This window comes from Rhinolophus sinicus, linkage group LG13 (genome assembly GCF_036562045.2).
Source record: "Rhinolophus sinicus isolate RSC01 linkage group LG13, ASM3656204v1, whole genome shotgun sequence".
In the NCBI taxonomy this organism is placed as follows: domain Eukaryota; kingdom Metazoa; phylum Chordata; class Mammalia; order Chiroptera; family Rhinolophidae; genus Rhinolophus; species Rhinolophus sinicus.
The window spans coordinates 17,733,991-17,748,947 of NC_133762.1; the positions used below are offsets into that span (position 1 = coordinate 17,733,991).

Here is a 14,957-nt window from a genome sequence, read left to right on the forward strand (position 1 = left end):
ACTCCAACACCTCCTCTCCGAATCCGTCCGTCAGAGATGCTCAGACGCCTGTGTGTGCCTGTGCTGCGTTCAGGGCTCTGTCACAACACGGTGGCTTCCAGTTTCCGAAGCTACAAAATCAAGCTTTCAGGACAAGTCTTCGCTTTTCAAAGTGTTTTAATTACAAATGTGATTTTGAAGCCTGGCCACACAACGATGACACCCTCTCACTGGGAACCCCCTGCTCCGCACCACTGTGTGCACGTGTGTGTGTGCATGGGTGCCTGTGCTTACGTGTGTGCACGTGTGCCTACATGTGTGCCATGTGCATGTGTGTACCTTGTGTGTGCATGATGTGTGTGTGCCGTGTGTGCACGTGTGCTTATGTGTGTGCTGTGTGCATGTGTGCCTTGTGTGTGCATGATGTGTGTGCACGTGTGCCTGTACCTACATGTGTGCCATGTGTGCAGGATATGTGTGCATGTGTGCCTTGCGTGTGTGCATGTGCATGTGTATGCGTGCATGTGTGCGTGCATGTGCCTTATGTGTATGCGTGTTTGTGTGTGCCTTGCATGAGTGTGCATGCATGTGTGTGCCTATGTGTGTGCCGTGTGTGTATGTGTGCCTGTGCGTGTGCACACAGCAGGCTGTCTTCGATTCAGAGAGCAGTACCATGATCTACAGTGTTGACATTTCTACTGAAAGAAAACAGTCACCTGATAAGGACGTACACCTGTGTTTTAGGCAATAACTTTAATTCACCTGGAAGCAGGCTCTGCTCTGACCCTCCACAGTGCACACCAGGGCTGACTCACTTGGACTCCTGTATTTTAAACATGCATGCGGGAAAACAAGGACACAGTGCTGTGGGTACAGGCCTAATGTTTTAGGAAGTGACTCTCACTTTGTGACAGGGGTTTGGCCTGCAGTGACAGTGAGGCCTGTGACAAGAGGAACAGGCATGGCCAGAGCCAGGGCTCCCTTCAATGCTGGGAGCAGTCTGGGGGCCTTTGGTCAACAACTCTCAGTGCCTCTGGTCACCCTGGGTTGCCACAGTAACGCTTCCTGTTGGACAGCGCACAACTGGCGAGTAATGCATGGCTTGCTCTTCGGCAAATACTATTCAAGTAGTTTGAGCTTAAATATTTTAAAAGTAATCTTTACATTATTGAAGACTGGTAAAAAATACAGCATCTGACAACTATCAATCTGACGCTTTGAAAACCCTTGCGTTCGTGTTACCATAATTCGGAAAGCGATTCCTCGCCCGCAGGAAGCTCGTCACAGGGCTACTGTCGAGAGCCACCTTTTCCTATTCCGGGTTCAAATTTAAAATACATTCAGAAACCCTGTGATGCTTCCTTCTAAGGAGGAAAGTGGTCCCCTTCCTGTGACGTCCTTTAGTTATAAGTTTCATAATTAAGAGAGCGCTGTCAGCTAAGCAGGCCCCAGCTAACTGCTGTCACATAAGAGGGAATTAAAGAATTTCCTTCTCAAACCTTAATGAACACATGATGATCCCAAGGGGAGCTTTATGAAGAGACGGCAACAGCCATAAAGGTTTGGCAATCAGAAGTTAATTAGGACCAAGTCCTCCTCCAGGGATGGCGCTGTCTCCGTGGACACGGTCCTTGGAAAGGCTGGTCCTGCCATGACCAAAGCTCCGAGGAGCACTCGACAAGTCCAGCCCTGCAGGTGTCCGGGTCCCGGGCCAGTCAGGCCCTCAGTAGATGTCTGGGCAGCCTGAGAAATCCCGCTCAAAGTAACCGCCTGCGTACAGCCAGTCGGGGGTCCCAGTGTACGGGTTCCTGCCCTGGCGAAACCACCTGCAAACAGAAGAGGGTAAGGGAGCCAGAGGCGCCAACTCACGGCGCCGGGGGCCTCGCCGCGGCCAACACCTCTAACTGGGCATTGTCACATCAACGTGCATCTGCAACGCGCGGCCCAGGGCAGCCTCGTTGACTGAGGAGTATTAATCCACTTTCACGCAAACGCTCTCCCCACAAACATCCATGATGGCGCCTCACTCCGGACAAAACATGGAGGATTTCACAGAAAACACTCAGGCCGGGTGGTGAGCAGGGCAGGGGTGCTGACCCTATGTCACCCCATGCCTGTCGGGGTGACGACCGTCATGGCCCTCAGTTTCCCTCCTTTAAGTGGGCCAGGTTTGTGTGTCATTAACTGGGGAAAGGGGACACATCATGGGCAGAGGGGTCACAGGGACCCCAGGTCATCCGATCAGCCAGTTCAGTCTCTGCCACCAGTTCCCACGGGCACCAGAGCAATGCCACCTGTGTGGCGCACGGGACAGGCATCTGTTTCAGGACATGGAGACAACTAAGAGGCCTGCAGCCTAGCAGGGAGCGTGCTGGGAGGACTCCCAAGGTCCAAGTAATTGTCTTCTCAGGACAAATATTTTTTTCACAATATGTTTTTTAAATTGACTACTTAAAAAACAATGAAGTTTCACTATTTCCCTTTTTTTTTTTCTGGAATAAAAGCAAATTCCATTTATCAAACTATTAGAAGCATAATAGTAAATGAAACTGGAAGCCCAAGAATCGAGAATTGGTTTTAAAATTGTCGGTCACATAAAAGTCACGAGGTGATGTCACTGGGCCCTGAAAAGAATGACTCCAACGAATCCAGCTTGACAGGGACGGCTCTGAGCCACCCCAGCTTTGTAAGTCTGGAATCGGAACCTTTCTATGTACAGATTTAAATGCTGCCTAAGTGTTGCAGGACTTAATTGATCGAATCCTTATTAAATGACTTATTTTCCTATCATGACTATTAAACAACAAAGGATAAGTAATGTGAGGCATTTCAGTAGGCGACGGGACAGCAGGCTCAGCAGCCAGCGTCACCTAACTGCTCCCTCCGGGAGCCCGGCAACGGTCATCGCCACGGTCATGGGGGAGCGCTCGTGGGCAGGGAGGCCATGGTGTGGCCGTGGTGTCTGGACGCACAGCATCTCTTTCCTTCAGTCACGCTGTGTTTCCTTGTTAAACTTGCCCTATTTCAGAAGACGCTCAGGGTGGACGATGCCAGGGGCAGGGCGGCAGTGAGGCCCCGTCTCACGTGGGCCGCCTCTCCCTGGTGGGGTCCACTCACTTCTGGGAGATGCAGCCCGTTTGCATAGTGGGTCCAGAGCCAGGCCTGGGCTGCCGGCTACCCTTGTAACAGAACCAGGAATGGCTTCTGCTCAGCCACAGGTGTGGGGCGTCCTCACTGTCCCCACGCCCCGCGGGGCCTCACCTGGTCTGCCACTCGGCCTCCTCCTTGGCGCGCTCCCTCCGGGCTTCCCTCTGTTTCTCCTCCAGCCGCTCCTTCTCCTGGCTCGCCAGGTCTAGGGTGCAAGCACAGGTGTGGGTAAGGAGTCGGGGTGGCCAGTGAGGCTCCTAGTCACTGTTAGGGAAGCACAGAGAGTAAATCCTGCCACCAGGGAACCAAACCCACCACAGGGCTCAGGCCCCACTGCCGACCGCGTGGGGAACAGTGGGGCACTGACAGCACCATCCCCACAGTGTGTCACACCCGGTGCTATTTCCCTCGCAAAGCTGGTTACATCTGACCTTGACCTTCAGGGTCTGTGGCAGCCCTGTTCCCAGGACCACAGTGATCCCAAACATGAGGCCCCCCCGCCTCCCGAGTGGTTTCTTTACTGACACGCCATGGGGACAATACCCAGAGTTGTGTCGCTGACCTGACCTAGAGTCGTGCGTGAATGAGCAAGGGGCGAGCTGGCTCCTCACCCTGACCCCCCCAAGCCACCCCGCACAGCGGTCCCCCAACGTGTGCTGCCAGGTGCGGGACACAGGACTGTCTCATCACAGCTGCAGACAAGTGACGCCCACAGCAGTGGCCCCCCACACGGACAGCCCATGGGACTTCTCATGAACATGTCCAGTTGTTGAAATGCACCTAGTAATAACAATATCAGGGACTAGTGTTCTGCACGTATTCTTTTTCATTTCATTTTTCTAGTAATCAGATTATATTCCCAGGAGGATTGGTCTGCAGCAGGCCGGAGAGTTCTAACCCGCTCGGCACAGACTATTTGGGGGCTCTGTGCTAGGAGGGCTAAGGCCTGCTCGCTGGTGCAGCTGAAGGCGTGGGCATCCCTCCTCCCGCTCGGCGCCCACAGAGGCCCCACGCTCAGGCGCACCCATGTTGCCATCCTCCATGCCTCGGATGTCAGGGCGCAAGCGGCAGTCTGTGGGTGCCAGGATCTTCTCCATGCCGGTCTGCAGCTCGTTGAGACTCACGGTGAAGCTGGTGAAGTTATACATCTGCAAGGACGGGCACGAAACCGGGTCTGTGACGGCTCTCGCGCCTGTGCACTGTGCACATCTGGAAGCCACAGACACACTCTGAACCCAGCCAGTGACGCCTGCTCCCTGGAGACGCTCCCGTCGAGGTCACTCAGGGCAGGCGCTCCCCCCACCCCGGCCTGAGACGCAGTTGCCTGGGTCTCCCCTGGGGGCTCCTCCTCTCCATCCCATGGGGGCCCGTCCTGGGGCCCCACACCCTCCCCTTGACTCCTGACTTACACGACTGTCTCCCCAACATCCCTGGGGTATGACAGCAATCTCAGATGGAGTGCACCCCACATGGCTGGACTTGGGGCCGTGCCTTCCACCTGGCCTGCCCTTCTGCTTGTGTCCCCACCCTTGCAGTCTATCTCAACAAGCGGCCACATCACACAGAGTGGGGGTGGAGTCACTGCAGCCCCATCCCCCACCATGTCCCCAGCCCCTGGGCCTTGCCCCACTGCCAGTCTGCCTGGGGTGCCTCCTGGGGCAGCTACAACACTGCCATGTGTGCACAGAGCTGCGTGTCAGTCACCTGTCAACATGTCACCGTGACTCGTGCAGACAGCACGCCACGGCTGGGGCTGGGGAGTGGCTCTGGGCACAGGAAGCTCGGAGGCACATGCTCAGAAGCTCAGTGCGATCAGGTGACGCAGGGACAATGCACGGAGGCGGCTGGCGTGGGCGGGGGCCGGGGGCACTGACCTGCGCAGAGTTGGGGGGCCGGGAGTTGATCCTCCAGAGGAGCTTGCTGCCTGGAATGACCTGCACAGTCTCCTGAGCCACAGGCACAGCGTCCGCCACGTCACTGTCGGCTTTCTCTGCAGCGTCGTCCTGGAACAGGGCACACCTGTGGTCGCCGGCGGGGGGTGGCGCCAGCGCCTTTCAGACCAGTTCCAAGCCCCTAAGCACAGCCAGACGCCCTCTAATGAAAGAGAAGCCACCACACCCCCTGTCTGTGACCTGTCTGTCCCTCAGCTTAAGGAGAGGGTCGGGCGCTGCTTCTGCAGAGCTCGCCCCACCTGGGGGGGCAGCACTTTCCTGTGGGAGCACGCGGGCAGCATAAAGACCATGCTCTGGAGTCTGACCACGAGCCGATGACGGCGACACCGTCTACAACAGCCTGTGCCGTCCAAGCTAAGGGTGACGAAGTGTTTCTGAGATGGAGCCCCTCCCACAGGCCGCCTCAAGCAAGCGGTCCGGCGGGCAGACTTCAGGGCATCCCAGCACCTCCAGACAATTCCATCTGGAGGCCGCATCTCAGTACAAAGAGACAATGGCCGCATTCAGCTTTCAGAATCCAGGAAGGGGACCAGAGAAAGAATAAAGTGGTTATTCATGCAGCCAGCCGTCAGGGGGAGAACACTTAAATGTCACAGACGCAGCCTGGAGGCCTCCCACCTGACTGCAGGCTCCACGGGTCGGTGGGTTGGTGCCAGAGCTAAATGCGGACAAGACTCTTTATTTCCAGGCTCCCAAAAGGAACAAGGAAGCTAAGCCAACACGTGAAAAGGCGTTGCTGAATGGATTTAACATTCTAGGTCTTAGAATCTTTAAATAAGGAGGCTAGTTGGTTCAGTGGTTAGAGCGCAGTGCACATAACACCAAGGTCGTGGGTTCAATTCCCACATGGGCCAGTGAGCTGTGCTCAGCACAACTAGATTGAAAACAACGACTTGACCTGGAGCTGATGGGTCCTGGAAAAACACACTGTTCCCCAATAAAAAAAAATTTAAAAAAAAAGGAATCTTTAAATGGAACTTTACTTGTTTCTAAGTAAAGGAACATTATGAGAAAGGATCCTAACAGCACATATGAAAAACATGGAGAAGCCAGAGGAGGCTCTATGTTATCTAGAAAACATGACAGCTCTTTGAACTATCACTGCTGGTTGCAGCTCTGGAACAGTCTTCAGATGAGCGGTATTGCAAAGCTCCAGGGGAGAAAGCGGCACCACTGTCACTACTTCCCGACTGCTGAATCCATTATCTGTTCTCAGAACTAAAATGCAGCAATGACAGTCACTTGCTGTTTTAATAGGTCTAAGCTAACAGGAAGGCTAATAGGTCAGGAAGACAGGTTTATTAAGAAGTATGCAGAATGTGGAGTTTCCAGGAAGAAATGGAGGTGCCTCCTGATTCTGCCCGGCCTGGGGGGACAGACGCTGTGACACAGGATCCCCTGCACCCACGGTTTCTAACAGCAGCGCCTGCAGCATCGGAAGGCAGATAAACTCCACTGCCAATCCAGAGTCCACAGGACGACCAGTTTCATGGATAGACGAGTCTACGCATCAGCCTTTCCCAGCAGGGCCATGAAGGAGTAGGGGAGGCAGACTGGTTTCCCAGAAGCCCTGAGCCCGCCCGCCTGCTGCCCCGCCGGGACACGTGCCCGAGCAGCGCCTTACCAGCTTCGCCTTCCTCAGGGGGTCGCCTCTCCGCTCCTGCTTCCTGAAGGACTCATAAGCCGCCGGGTCTATGCCCCACAGGCCCTCTGTCCATTTGCCATAGATGATGAAGAGCTTCCTTTTGCTGCATCAAAGGGGGTCACAAAGCAAGTTAGCAGCAATGGGCCACCGTTCTTCAAACATGCCGCACCCTAACTCTGCCTGAGGAATAAATGGCCGTCCTGGCTTGTCTTCTTGTAAATCTTAGTCTCTCTCTGGACAAAAAGGCAAAGGGAAAACTGCACTGTGTGATCTCTAATCATGCCACGTGAGGCCATTCATACTCCTAATAGACCAAAGCAGAAGAGAAAACGAAGGTTCGGAAACCTAAAAGGGTGGGGGACAGGGCTGGGGAGACAAGAAGCAGTGACAGTGTGGACGTACATATTTTCTAGGTAATACACAGCCCCTGCTGGGCTTCTCAGTGTTTTTTACATGTGCTGTTAGGATCCGTTCTAATAATGCTCCTTTCCTTAATTTGTATGAACTGATCTGATTTTTAAAATACACTGAATTTTCATGTTCCTCAGCCCTTTCTCTAGAAATTCCACAAACAGGCCTTCTCGTGCTCAGCTGACATTGCTTGTCTTTGTCACCACATGTTGGGTACCTCTCTGATTGCCCGCCATCTTTTCTCATTTAATAACAATAACCTCTGAAGACCTTTCCAGACCAGCCACCAGAGCTCCCTGCCGGTTCCAAAAGGAGCCATGCCAAGTGTTGGACCTTTTCTTTGTGTATCTTCCTAGGGGGAGAGCACACAGTTGACCACTGCCCTGCCAGCCGTGTGACACCCTGGGAGGGCACGCATGTCTCAGCGGCTCAGCCTGGAAGGACAGCCAGTGGGGACTGGCGGGGAAGTCCTTACTCTGGAGAGACAGCTTGGCTGACACTCTCTGTCTCCAAGAGGCCTAGTGTCAGGGCAGAGCTCACTCGAATTTGGGGTGGAAAAACCGAAAATTGGACCAGGGTTTGCACGTGCTCACTGAGGGCTACTGAGCGAGGCCTTGAGGGCATGGCCACCTCTTCATGTACAGCCGGTTTGGCGGACCAGCTCACGGGCCAGCTAACCGGCCCGCTAACCGAACAGCTAACCGACCAGCTAGCTGCAGTCTCTCTCTGGGTGAGTCCACCAGAGAGGCTGCTCACGGCACTGGTCACCGCCACTCAAGAACAGGACTGCTGTCCTGTAAAGTCCACACAGTCCCAACTGATTTTAATGGGCAAAGTGGGTGGCGGCTTAAATGTGAAGGTATTTTCCAGGCTGTTTAAACAGGTGGGTTTCTGGAACCCAACAGAATGGGTCTGAGCAAAAGCACACGCTACTTTACGTTGGAAACTTGTTTCTAGTTGAAAATGTATATATTTTAGGAGCCAAACCTTGTGACATTATATGGCCCAAATTACTTATGGGGGGAAAAAATGAGAACCTTGGGACCCAAAACATAAATAACTAACCCAAACGGTGGGGGGAACCCAGAAAATTTGTTAAAATGATACTGACCACTTCTCTGCTCAAAAACACTGTAAACATCCCTAAATTATGGATCGGAACAAAGGCGTCAAATGAAAATGACGCTTACGCAAGCTGACGCTCGGGTTTTGTCTGACAACATGCGATGGATGCTGGTGGAGAGAAGGAAACAGGGGAAAAGTTTACATCTGCAGCACCATCTCCTCGGAGGGTCTCCTTTCCTCCTGCCCATTTTACCAAAGGAAAACAGACCCAGATCTTTTACCCTCAAGAGAGGGTGGGACGGGCTCCAATCATTCACCAGCCTAGAAATGACACTGCAAACTGCTCCTCTGTCCCCTCGTATGCTCAATAATGACATGTTTTCTCCCAAACAAGAGCCATAACTTTGCACCATGAGCGGACATACAGCTGAACGACGTCCTTTGCAAGGCGCACACGTGCTGCAGGAGCACAGTGGGAACCCAGCCGGATGCGGACCTACTTTTTGTCTTGAATGTGTCCTTCCACTTTGTGAAGCTCTTTTCCAAACAACCCACATGGTTTGAAGTGAAGCACACACTTATCTCCAGTTCTATGGAAAAAACAAACACAGGCTTCTGTTGTGGGATAGGAGCATCCAGAAAAAGCAAGGGGAGGGGGAGGGAGGGAAAGGAAGGGAGAGGGTAAGAGAGGGAAGGGGGGGAGGGAGGGGGAGGGAGGGAGAGAGGAGGGAGGAGGGAGGGCGCGGGAGGGGAGGGAGCCATGCAGACGCGAGGCTGCCGGGGCCCCGCTGGCCGGCACTGGGCACTTTCCCAGTTGAGGAAGATGTCCCATCACTGCCTGTGGTGACGGCTGCATAATTCAGTACATTTACTACAAATCGTTGAAGTGTCCACTTTAAGTGGAGGGCTTTTATGACATGTAAGTTATATCTCAGGAAAGCTATTAAAAAACAAAGCCAATCAGTTGTGAATGTCCAGGAATAAAGAATGACAGACTGGACAGTGGACAATAACTGAGAATGGCCACTATATTTTCGCCCAGGAATCGCCATTGTTTACTGTTGTTTAAAATTTCAAAATAACTCTTGTGACTAAAAACAAGACAAGTGCCAACACAACATGCCTGCCTCAGCACCACCGGAATCAGGTCCCGCCACCAGGGCTGGGCCGGGGCTCCCTGTCCGGAAGCCGTGGGGCGGGGCAGACACGTGCAGGTGGCAGCGGTGTGGCCTGTCAGGCCCCTGCCGCGCTGGCCACACGCCGTCGGCCGTTACCTGTGGTTCAGGATCTCCACTGTTCCGTACTGCTCAATCCACAGCTTCCCGATGATCACGTTGTGCACACAGCACGTAGGGTTGGTCCAGGTGTAGGCCTCATTGTGTCTGTCAGAGGCCAGAAAACAAACGAGTCAGAGAGCAAAGCAGACACCGCGACGCAGAAGCGAGGCAGCAGACGGAATTGAACCATAATTGCCTTAAAACCTGTGCGAGAGAACACTGCTTTGAACTCCCCCGACAGTGGCTATTTATTTAGCATTCGTTTGAAATTTATGTCTTCTTCCCTTTGTAGCCTCAACAAAGCTTTCTACTTGAATGTCAAGACAAGTTCATAAGCAATAAAGAACACAGAGACAAAGAGAGTAGCTCTCCTGTCAAGTTGCCCGCAGAACGGCCTCAGCAGACACACCCATGGGACGCGGTCCAGCCGCAGCCTGGGGAGCTGGGGGCCAGGGCACAGCAGGACGGGGGGTGGCCTGTGGCTTGGCCCACACTGCGAACACCTTTCCTCATGCTCCCCAGTGGCCTGACCCAAGGAGAAGAGAAGCCCCCACAGATAGGAAGTGAGATTGCAGGACCTATGTCCCGAGGGAGGCTGCGGAAAGCAGCCACATTTAAGGGCAGAGGGCAGCTCGGTGTAGAAACATTTCATGACAAATAGTTGCAACTCCTTGAATTTCCCAGGTGTAATCCAAACACATTACTCAGTGAGGTGTGCGTCTTTTCATCTCTATGTGCCTCTCCCAAAAGCAAAGGCCACTGGGACAGGCCCGTTTCCCAGAGGGGCTGCCCTCCTGGGCCTGGGGACCTTACCAGCCGTGGGACGCAGGGGCGGGACTGGGGAGAGCCTGCTCCCCCAGGTCCTCGTGGACCTCTGACAACCATCCAAGCCAGCCCAACGGGGAACAAGACTCCATGCCTGCCTGCCCCGGGGTACTGCTCCCCAGCCAGCCTCACACCTGGGAAGCGGCTGCTGGCCGCAGCCTGGACTGCGTCTGCAGTGGCTTTGCAGGCGACTGCTAGAGACTCCGTTTCTGTTTCGTAGTGTCTGATCAACATCGGATCAGCATTTAGATTCAGGTCGCATGGGTGTGGGGGCAGCCTGAGGACGGCCCCTCCATGTTCCCCACGTCCTGGAATTCAAACCCTCCCGCCCAGGCCAAGGTTGGTCTGAGTGACCAACAGCACACAGGTGGGCGGAGGGGAGGTGTTTGGGTCACGCTGTGGCTTCCCTCTTGGAGACTTCTCCCCTTGGGTCTCGGGCTCTGAGGGACACCAGTGCCAACTGCTGTGGAAGCAGATGCTTTCCCCAGGACCCGGCCTGGCCCACCTCACGGGACCCTGTGCAGGTCCCGCTGCCCGGACACCACGGGAGACACAAACACTGCTTGTTTGGTGCTGCGAGAGCGGGGTCGGCACGCAGCTCTGACCAGTGACCAGAGCACGTCCAGACCCCGTGGGAAAGACGACGGAGGACTTCCTCCCAGGAGCGCCAGCCCCACTGGGTACCTGGGGGAACGGTCTGACTGCAAGGTTTCTGCCGCCTCCGCAGAAGGGCCTGGGCCGCCAGCCCAGGAAGCCTCCCTCCCAGTGAGGACGGGCTCCTGCCCCTTGGGTCTGCGGGAGGCGGCCACACTCACCGCAGGAGCTCCAGCGTGATGGTGCCCCGGGGCTCCGCCTCCACGCTCTTCCCCCAGAACTTGAGCTTCGGGTAGATGGAGCCATGGAACAGGAAGTCGTGATGGAGGCCTTCGGAATAGAATGCGCTGATCGGGGGGTGGTGGCTGACCTGCTCGGATATGAATCTGAACCCCAAGTCTTCCCTAGGTACAAAAACGAGAGAGAAAGGAGGGGAGCAGGAGAGACAGAGCAGGAGCCACGTTAGTGACAGCAGCCCCAACAAGGTCCGCCCAGTGGCCCTGTCGGTGCAGCCGCAATGGCACACGCTCGTGCGAGTGGAAGGCCCTCGTGTCGGGGAGAGCCGTTGGCAACTGGGAACCACACCTGCTGCCACCGGTGGCAGAAATATCCAACACCTGCTCTGATGTCACACTTGGCCTGATGCGACAGCACACGCACACGCACAAACTGCCTCCACGGGGCTACCTGAGCTCACGCAGGTCTCCAAGCACCTCTCAGAACCAGGGACTGAGAGGCCTGAGACCTGACTGTCACTGAGTCTCAAGAGATGCCCACTGCCCAAAACCAAGAGGGATGAATTTCCAGCCTTTCCGAAACGGGTTTCCTTTCTAGCCTTCGTCTGAGGCTCCTGGAAGTTTTGCGATAAAATGTCTTATGCCCTGAGGTATTTCTGGCCAGGAAATAGGATTTTGGTGCACTCTTTTTCAATAAAAATGTCATTTTTTTTATTGTTCCGGAACTGTGAATACACCTACAGTTGTAGTCATTAGCAATTATAAAAGCTAAACCACATAATTACTAACTTAACTGAAATCTGAATTTCCAATCATTACAGAGGAAGGAAAGTTGAAAATTAGATTTTTAAAAGGTTGCCTACCAAGGTATGTAATTTACAAAATGAATACTTGTCTAAGAAAAGAAAGTGCTATTTTTAGTTTACGGAGCAATTTGGGAGGACACAGAGACATCAGTGAGTGACTTGGTTTGGTCATGTTTGTCCCCAAACAGAAAGACTGAGCAGGTCCTGTGTGCCTAATGTGCAGGGACACTGGGCATGCATGTGACCTGGGGACTAAGACATGACAAACCAAGTATACTGGTTTAGAAAGAACGTTAGTTTTTTCTATCAGTCTGTGACACTTCAGTCCAATCCAGAATGAAGCTCCTGGATGAGGTGAAAAATTAGGACTGTCACACGACCATCGGCACTTGGACTGTTCAGATTGTTTTAATCTGTATTGCTTATTTCCCGCTGTTTAGAACTTTATTCATATTATGCTTTGATTTCTCTTTTCAAGATATATATATATTTTAATTTTTTATTGGGAAATATTGGGCAACAGTGTGTTTTTCCAGGGCCCATCAGCTCCAAGTCAAGTCACTGTTTTCAATCTAGTTGATTTATGGAGGGCGTAGCTCCCTGGCCCATATGGGAATCGAACCGGCGACCTGGGTGTTACGTGCACTGCACTCTCACCAACTGAGCCAACCAGCTGCCCCTCAAGATATTTTACTGATGCTCTTTAATAAACTAAAATTGTAATAACTTGCTAAAAGCTAGATAAGGTCAGCATCTTGAACCTGGCACGAAAACATGTGGGCCGGAGCAAGAAACCTGCTCAGGAGAAACACCTACAAAGAACCCTCTAGTCAATTCACTACAGAGATTCCCTTAGGACTGACTCTCGGGGCAAGTCTTTCCCTCATTTGGGCTTCACCTCCCCATTTCTAAACTGAAGATACAGGGCTGCCCCTACCATCCCTCTTGCTGTGACATCACCTGCTGAACCCGTGTCATTTATGGAGAAGCCCAGTGGTGGCATCCTAACACGTCCAGCTCTCTCCAAGGTAATGAGATTTTAAGCCCAGCTGTTCCACCGTTCAAGGCCAGTGAAGTCACATTCCCAGGCCAGCAGTGAGGGCCAGATATCGGGCAGTAGCGGCAGTGTCCAGGCCAAGCCAGATTAGAATTCACAGCTCCGGCCCTAATGTCGCTGCCCAACCGGGAGTGATTTACTGCACACGTGCAGGCCGGCCTGCAGCCCTACAGATGACGTTCTGACCCCCCCCCCCCCCGTGGTCTGAAACCAGAGCTGGCACACACCTTCAGCCTCTTTACACACCTGAAAACTGCCTGTTGTAAGCAGACTGACATCCCAGATCCCACCACCGTTTCCTCACCGAGGTCATCCTAACACATGGGACAAGGGACCCGGCAACCACAGTCAGAAATTTCAAAGAAACTACACTTCTTTGAACCCAAGAGGCCACTGATCACACCAACACCCTTGTTTTATTTTACCAAAGAAAGAAAACATGCCACAAAATAAATTATGACAGGCAGAAATGCTAACACACATGGTATCAGTAAAATACTGTAACTTAGGAAAAGGTTTTAATATCGTGGGGGAAATGAATGTGGCATAGTGTTAAACGAAAAAGGATACAAGTTAACCATGTCACATCACGTAAACACACACACCCAAGAAATCTACTAAAATGTTAACACTGTCTTTCATGGGATTATGTCTGACTAGTCTTTTTCACTTTTCTCAATTTTACACATTCTCGAGAGAGAGCATGCCCTTGTACTTAAAAACAAACTTTTGTCCAATAAAATGTCCCCACAGGCTCCTACCAGGACCAAGAGTGGATGGAACAAAAGCTACTGCACATGTCACCAAACGCTCTCGGAGCCCGGGCCCAGGCTGTGCTCACTCTGTGACCTGACGACGGTGAGCCCACAACACAGCTGTGTGTGAACTCTTTCCTTGTGCTTTGGGTGGCACTCTCGCTGAGCGAGCTAGCGCACAGATAATTGTGGGGCAGTGAGGTCGGTGGCGAGCACCACAGATGGCCAGTCTGCCCTGGGTCCAGTCCCTGGTGTGTGTGCTGGGCTCCAGGACTGGGGGGACGCTGGGGGTGGGGGTGGGGCAGGAGGGGCTGCTGAAGCTTCCCACGAGAAACGCCATCAGAAGGAACTTCAGTGGCACCTAAGATAAGGTGTGGTCGGGTCACTGTGCCACAGCACCGGTCACGCCTAAGAGCCCACGCGAGGCTGCACGTGGTCAGGAGGCTGGGAGCAGGGCCTCCCGTAGGTTCTGTTTAAATCACCCGCTCCCTGCACAACACCGATTGATGCTCTGGGAAATGGACAAGTGTGTGTACTGGGGCCGACATCCACGTTAGCTCAAAGCTGACGGCCCTACGCTTCTGTCCAGCACATTCACATACGTTCTCTCTCCATTCCTGAATTGAAAACATTGTCCTATTTTCAACTGTTTTTCCTCACTAGGGTTTTGTTATGCTCCTGACATGACATTCTTCATACGTGAAACATCTCGCCCACGGTCTTCCAGGCCCTTCAGTAAACTCCTCAGAGTGGAGAGAGCCACGCTGCTGGAAGAACCGGCCCACCGTCAACCAGAGCGCCCAGCGCACAGGCTGTGAGGGGCCTGCCTTACCTGATGAGCTCGTACGTCTCTCCCAGGAGCGGGTTGAACGGCTTGCCAGTCCTCTCCCACTGGGAAGCCACCGCTGACACCGCAAAGGCGGCTACACACTGCAAACAACACACAGGCGTGAGCGGGTCTCCAGCAGGAGGCGGGAGCCAAGGGCTGCAGGGCGGTTCAGGCACCGAGATTCTCTGGGTCATTGTTTACTCTCTGGTGACTGTTCAGTCCTCTACGTGTAAATGTCTGAGATTACAGAGATTCCAGGAGATGCCTTTGTCACTCACCACTTCCTCTAAGCCAGAGGAGCAGGAACTCCCCGCTGCTTATACTGCCCCCGCCTGGACTTCTTGCAGGCCCTTTGCAAGGGCAGCCTGTCTGTCCCAGC

At 53.5% G+C, this 14,957-nt stretch overlaps 1 protein-coding gene across 5 annotated transcripts in view; it reads right to left on the minus strand.

Moving 5' to 3' along the window:
* Positions 1 to 138: 138 nt before the first annotated feature.
* The window catches only part of OSBPL2 (oxysterol binding protein like 2), a 43,264-nt gene continuing 28,445 nt past the window's right edge, over positions 139 to 14,957 (minus strand). For all 5 annotated transcript variants that reach the window (XM_074317669.1, XM_074317670.1, XM_019753396.2 and 2 more), the window contains exons 6-14: positions 14,582 to 14,679; positions 11,117 to 11,299; positions 9,474 to 9,581; positions 8,700 to 8,789; positions 6,703 to 6,826; positions 5,001 to 5,129; positions 4,151 to 4,274; positions 3,241 to 3,331; positions 139 to 1,805 (exon numbers count right to left, since the gene is read on the minus strand). In XM_074317669.1, coding sequence (XP_074173770.1) covers positions 1,703 to 1,805; positions 3,241 to 3,331; positions 4,151 to 4,274; positions 5,001 to 5,129; positions 6,703 to 6,826; positions 8,700 to 8,789; positions 9,474 to 9,581; positions 11,117 to 11,299; positions 14,582 to 14,679 — 1,050 coding nt within the window. In that variant the 3' untranslated portion in view covers positions 139 to 1,702. The remainder of the gene's footprint in view (positions 1,806 to 3,240; positions 3,332 to 4,150; positions 4,275 to 5,000; positions 5,130 to 6,702; positions 6,827 to 8,699; positions 8,790 to 9,473; positions 9,582 to 11,116; positions 11,300 to 14,581; positions 14,680 to 14,957) is intronic.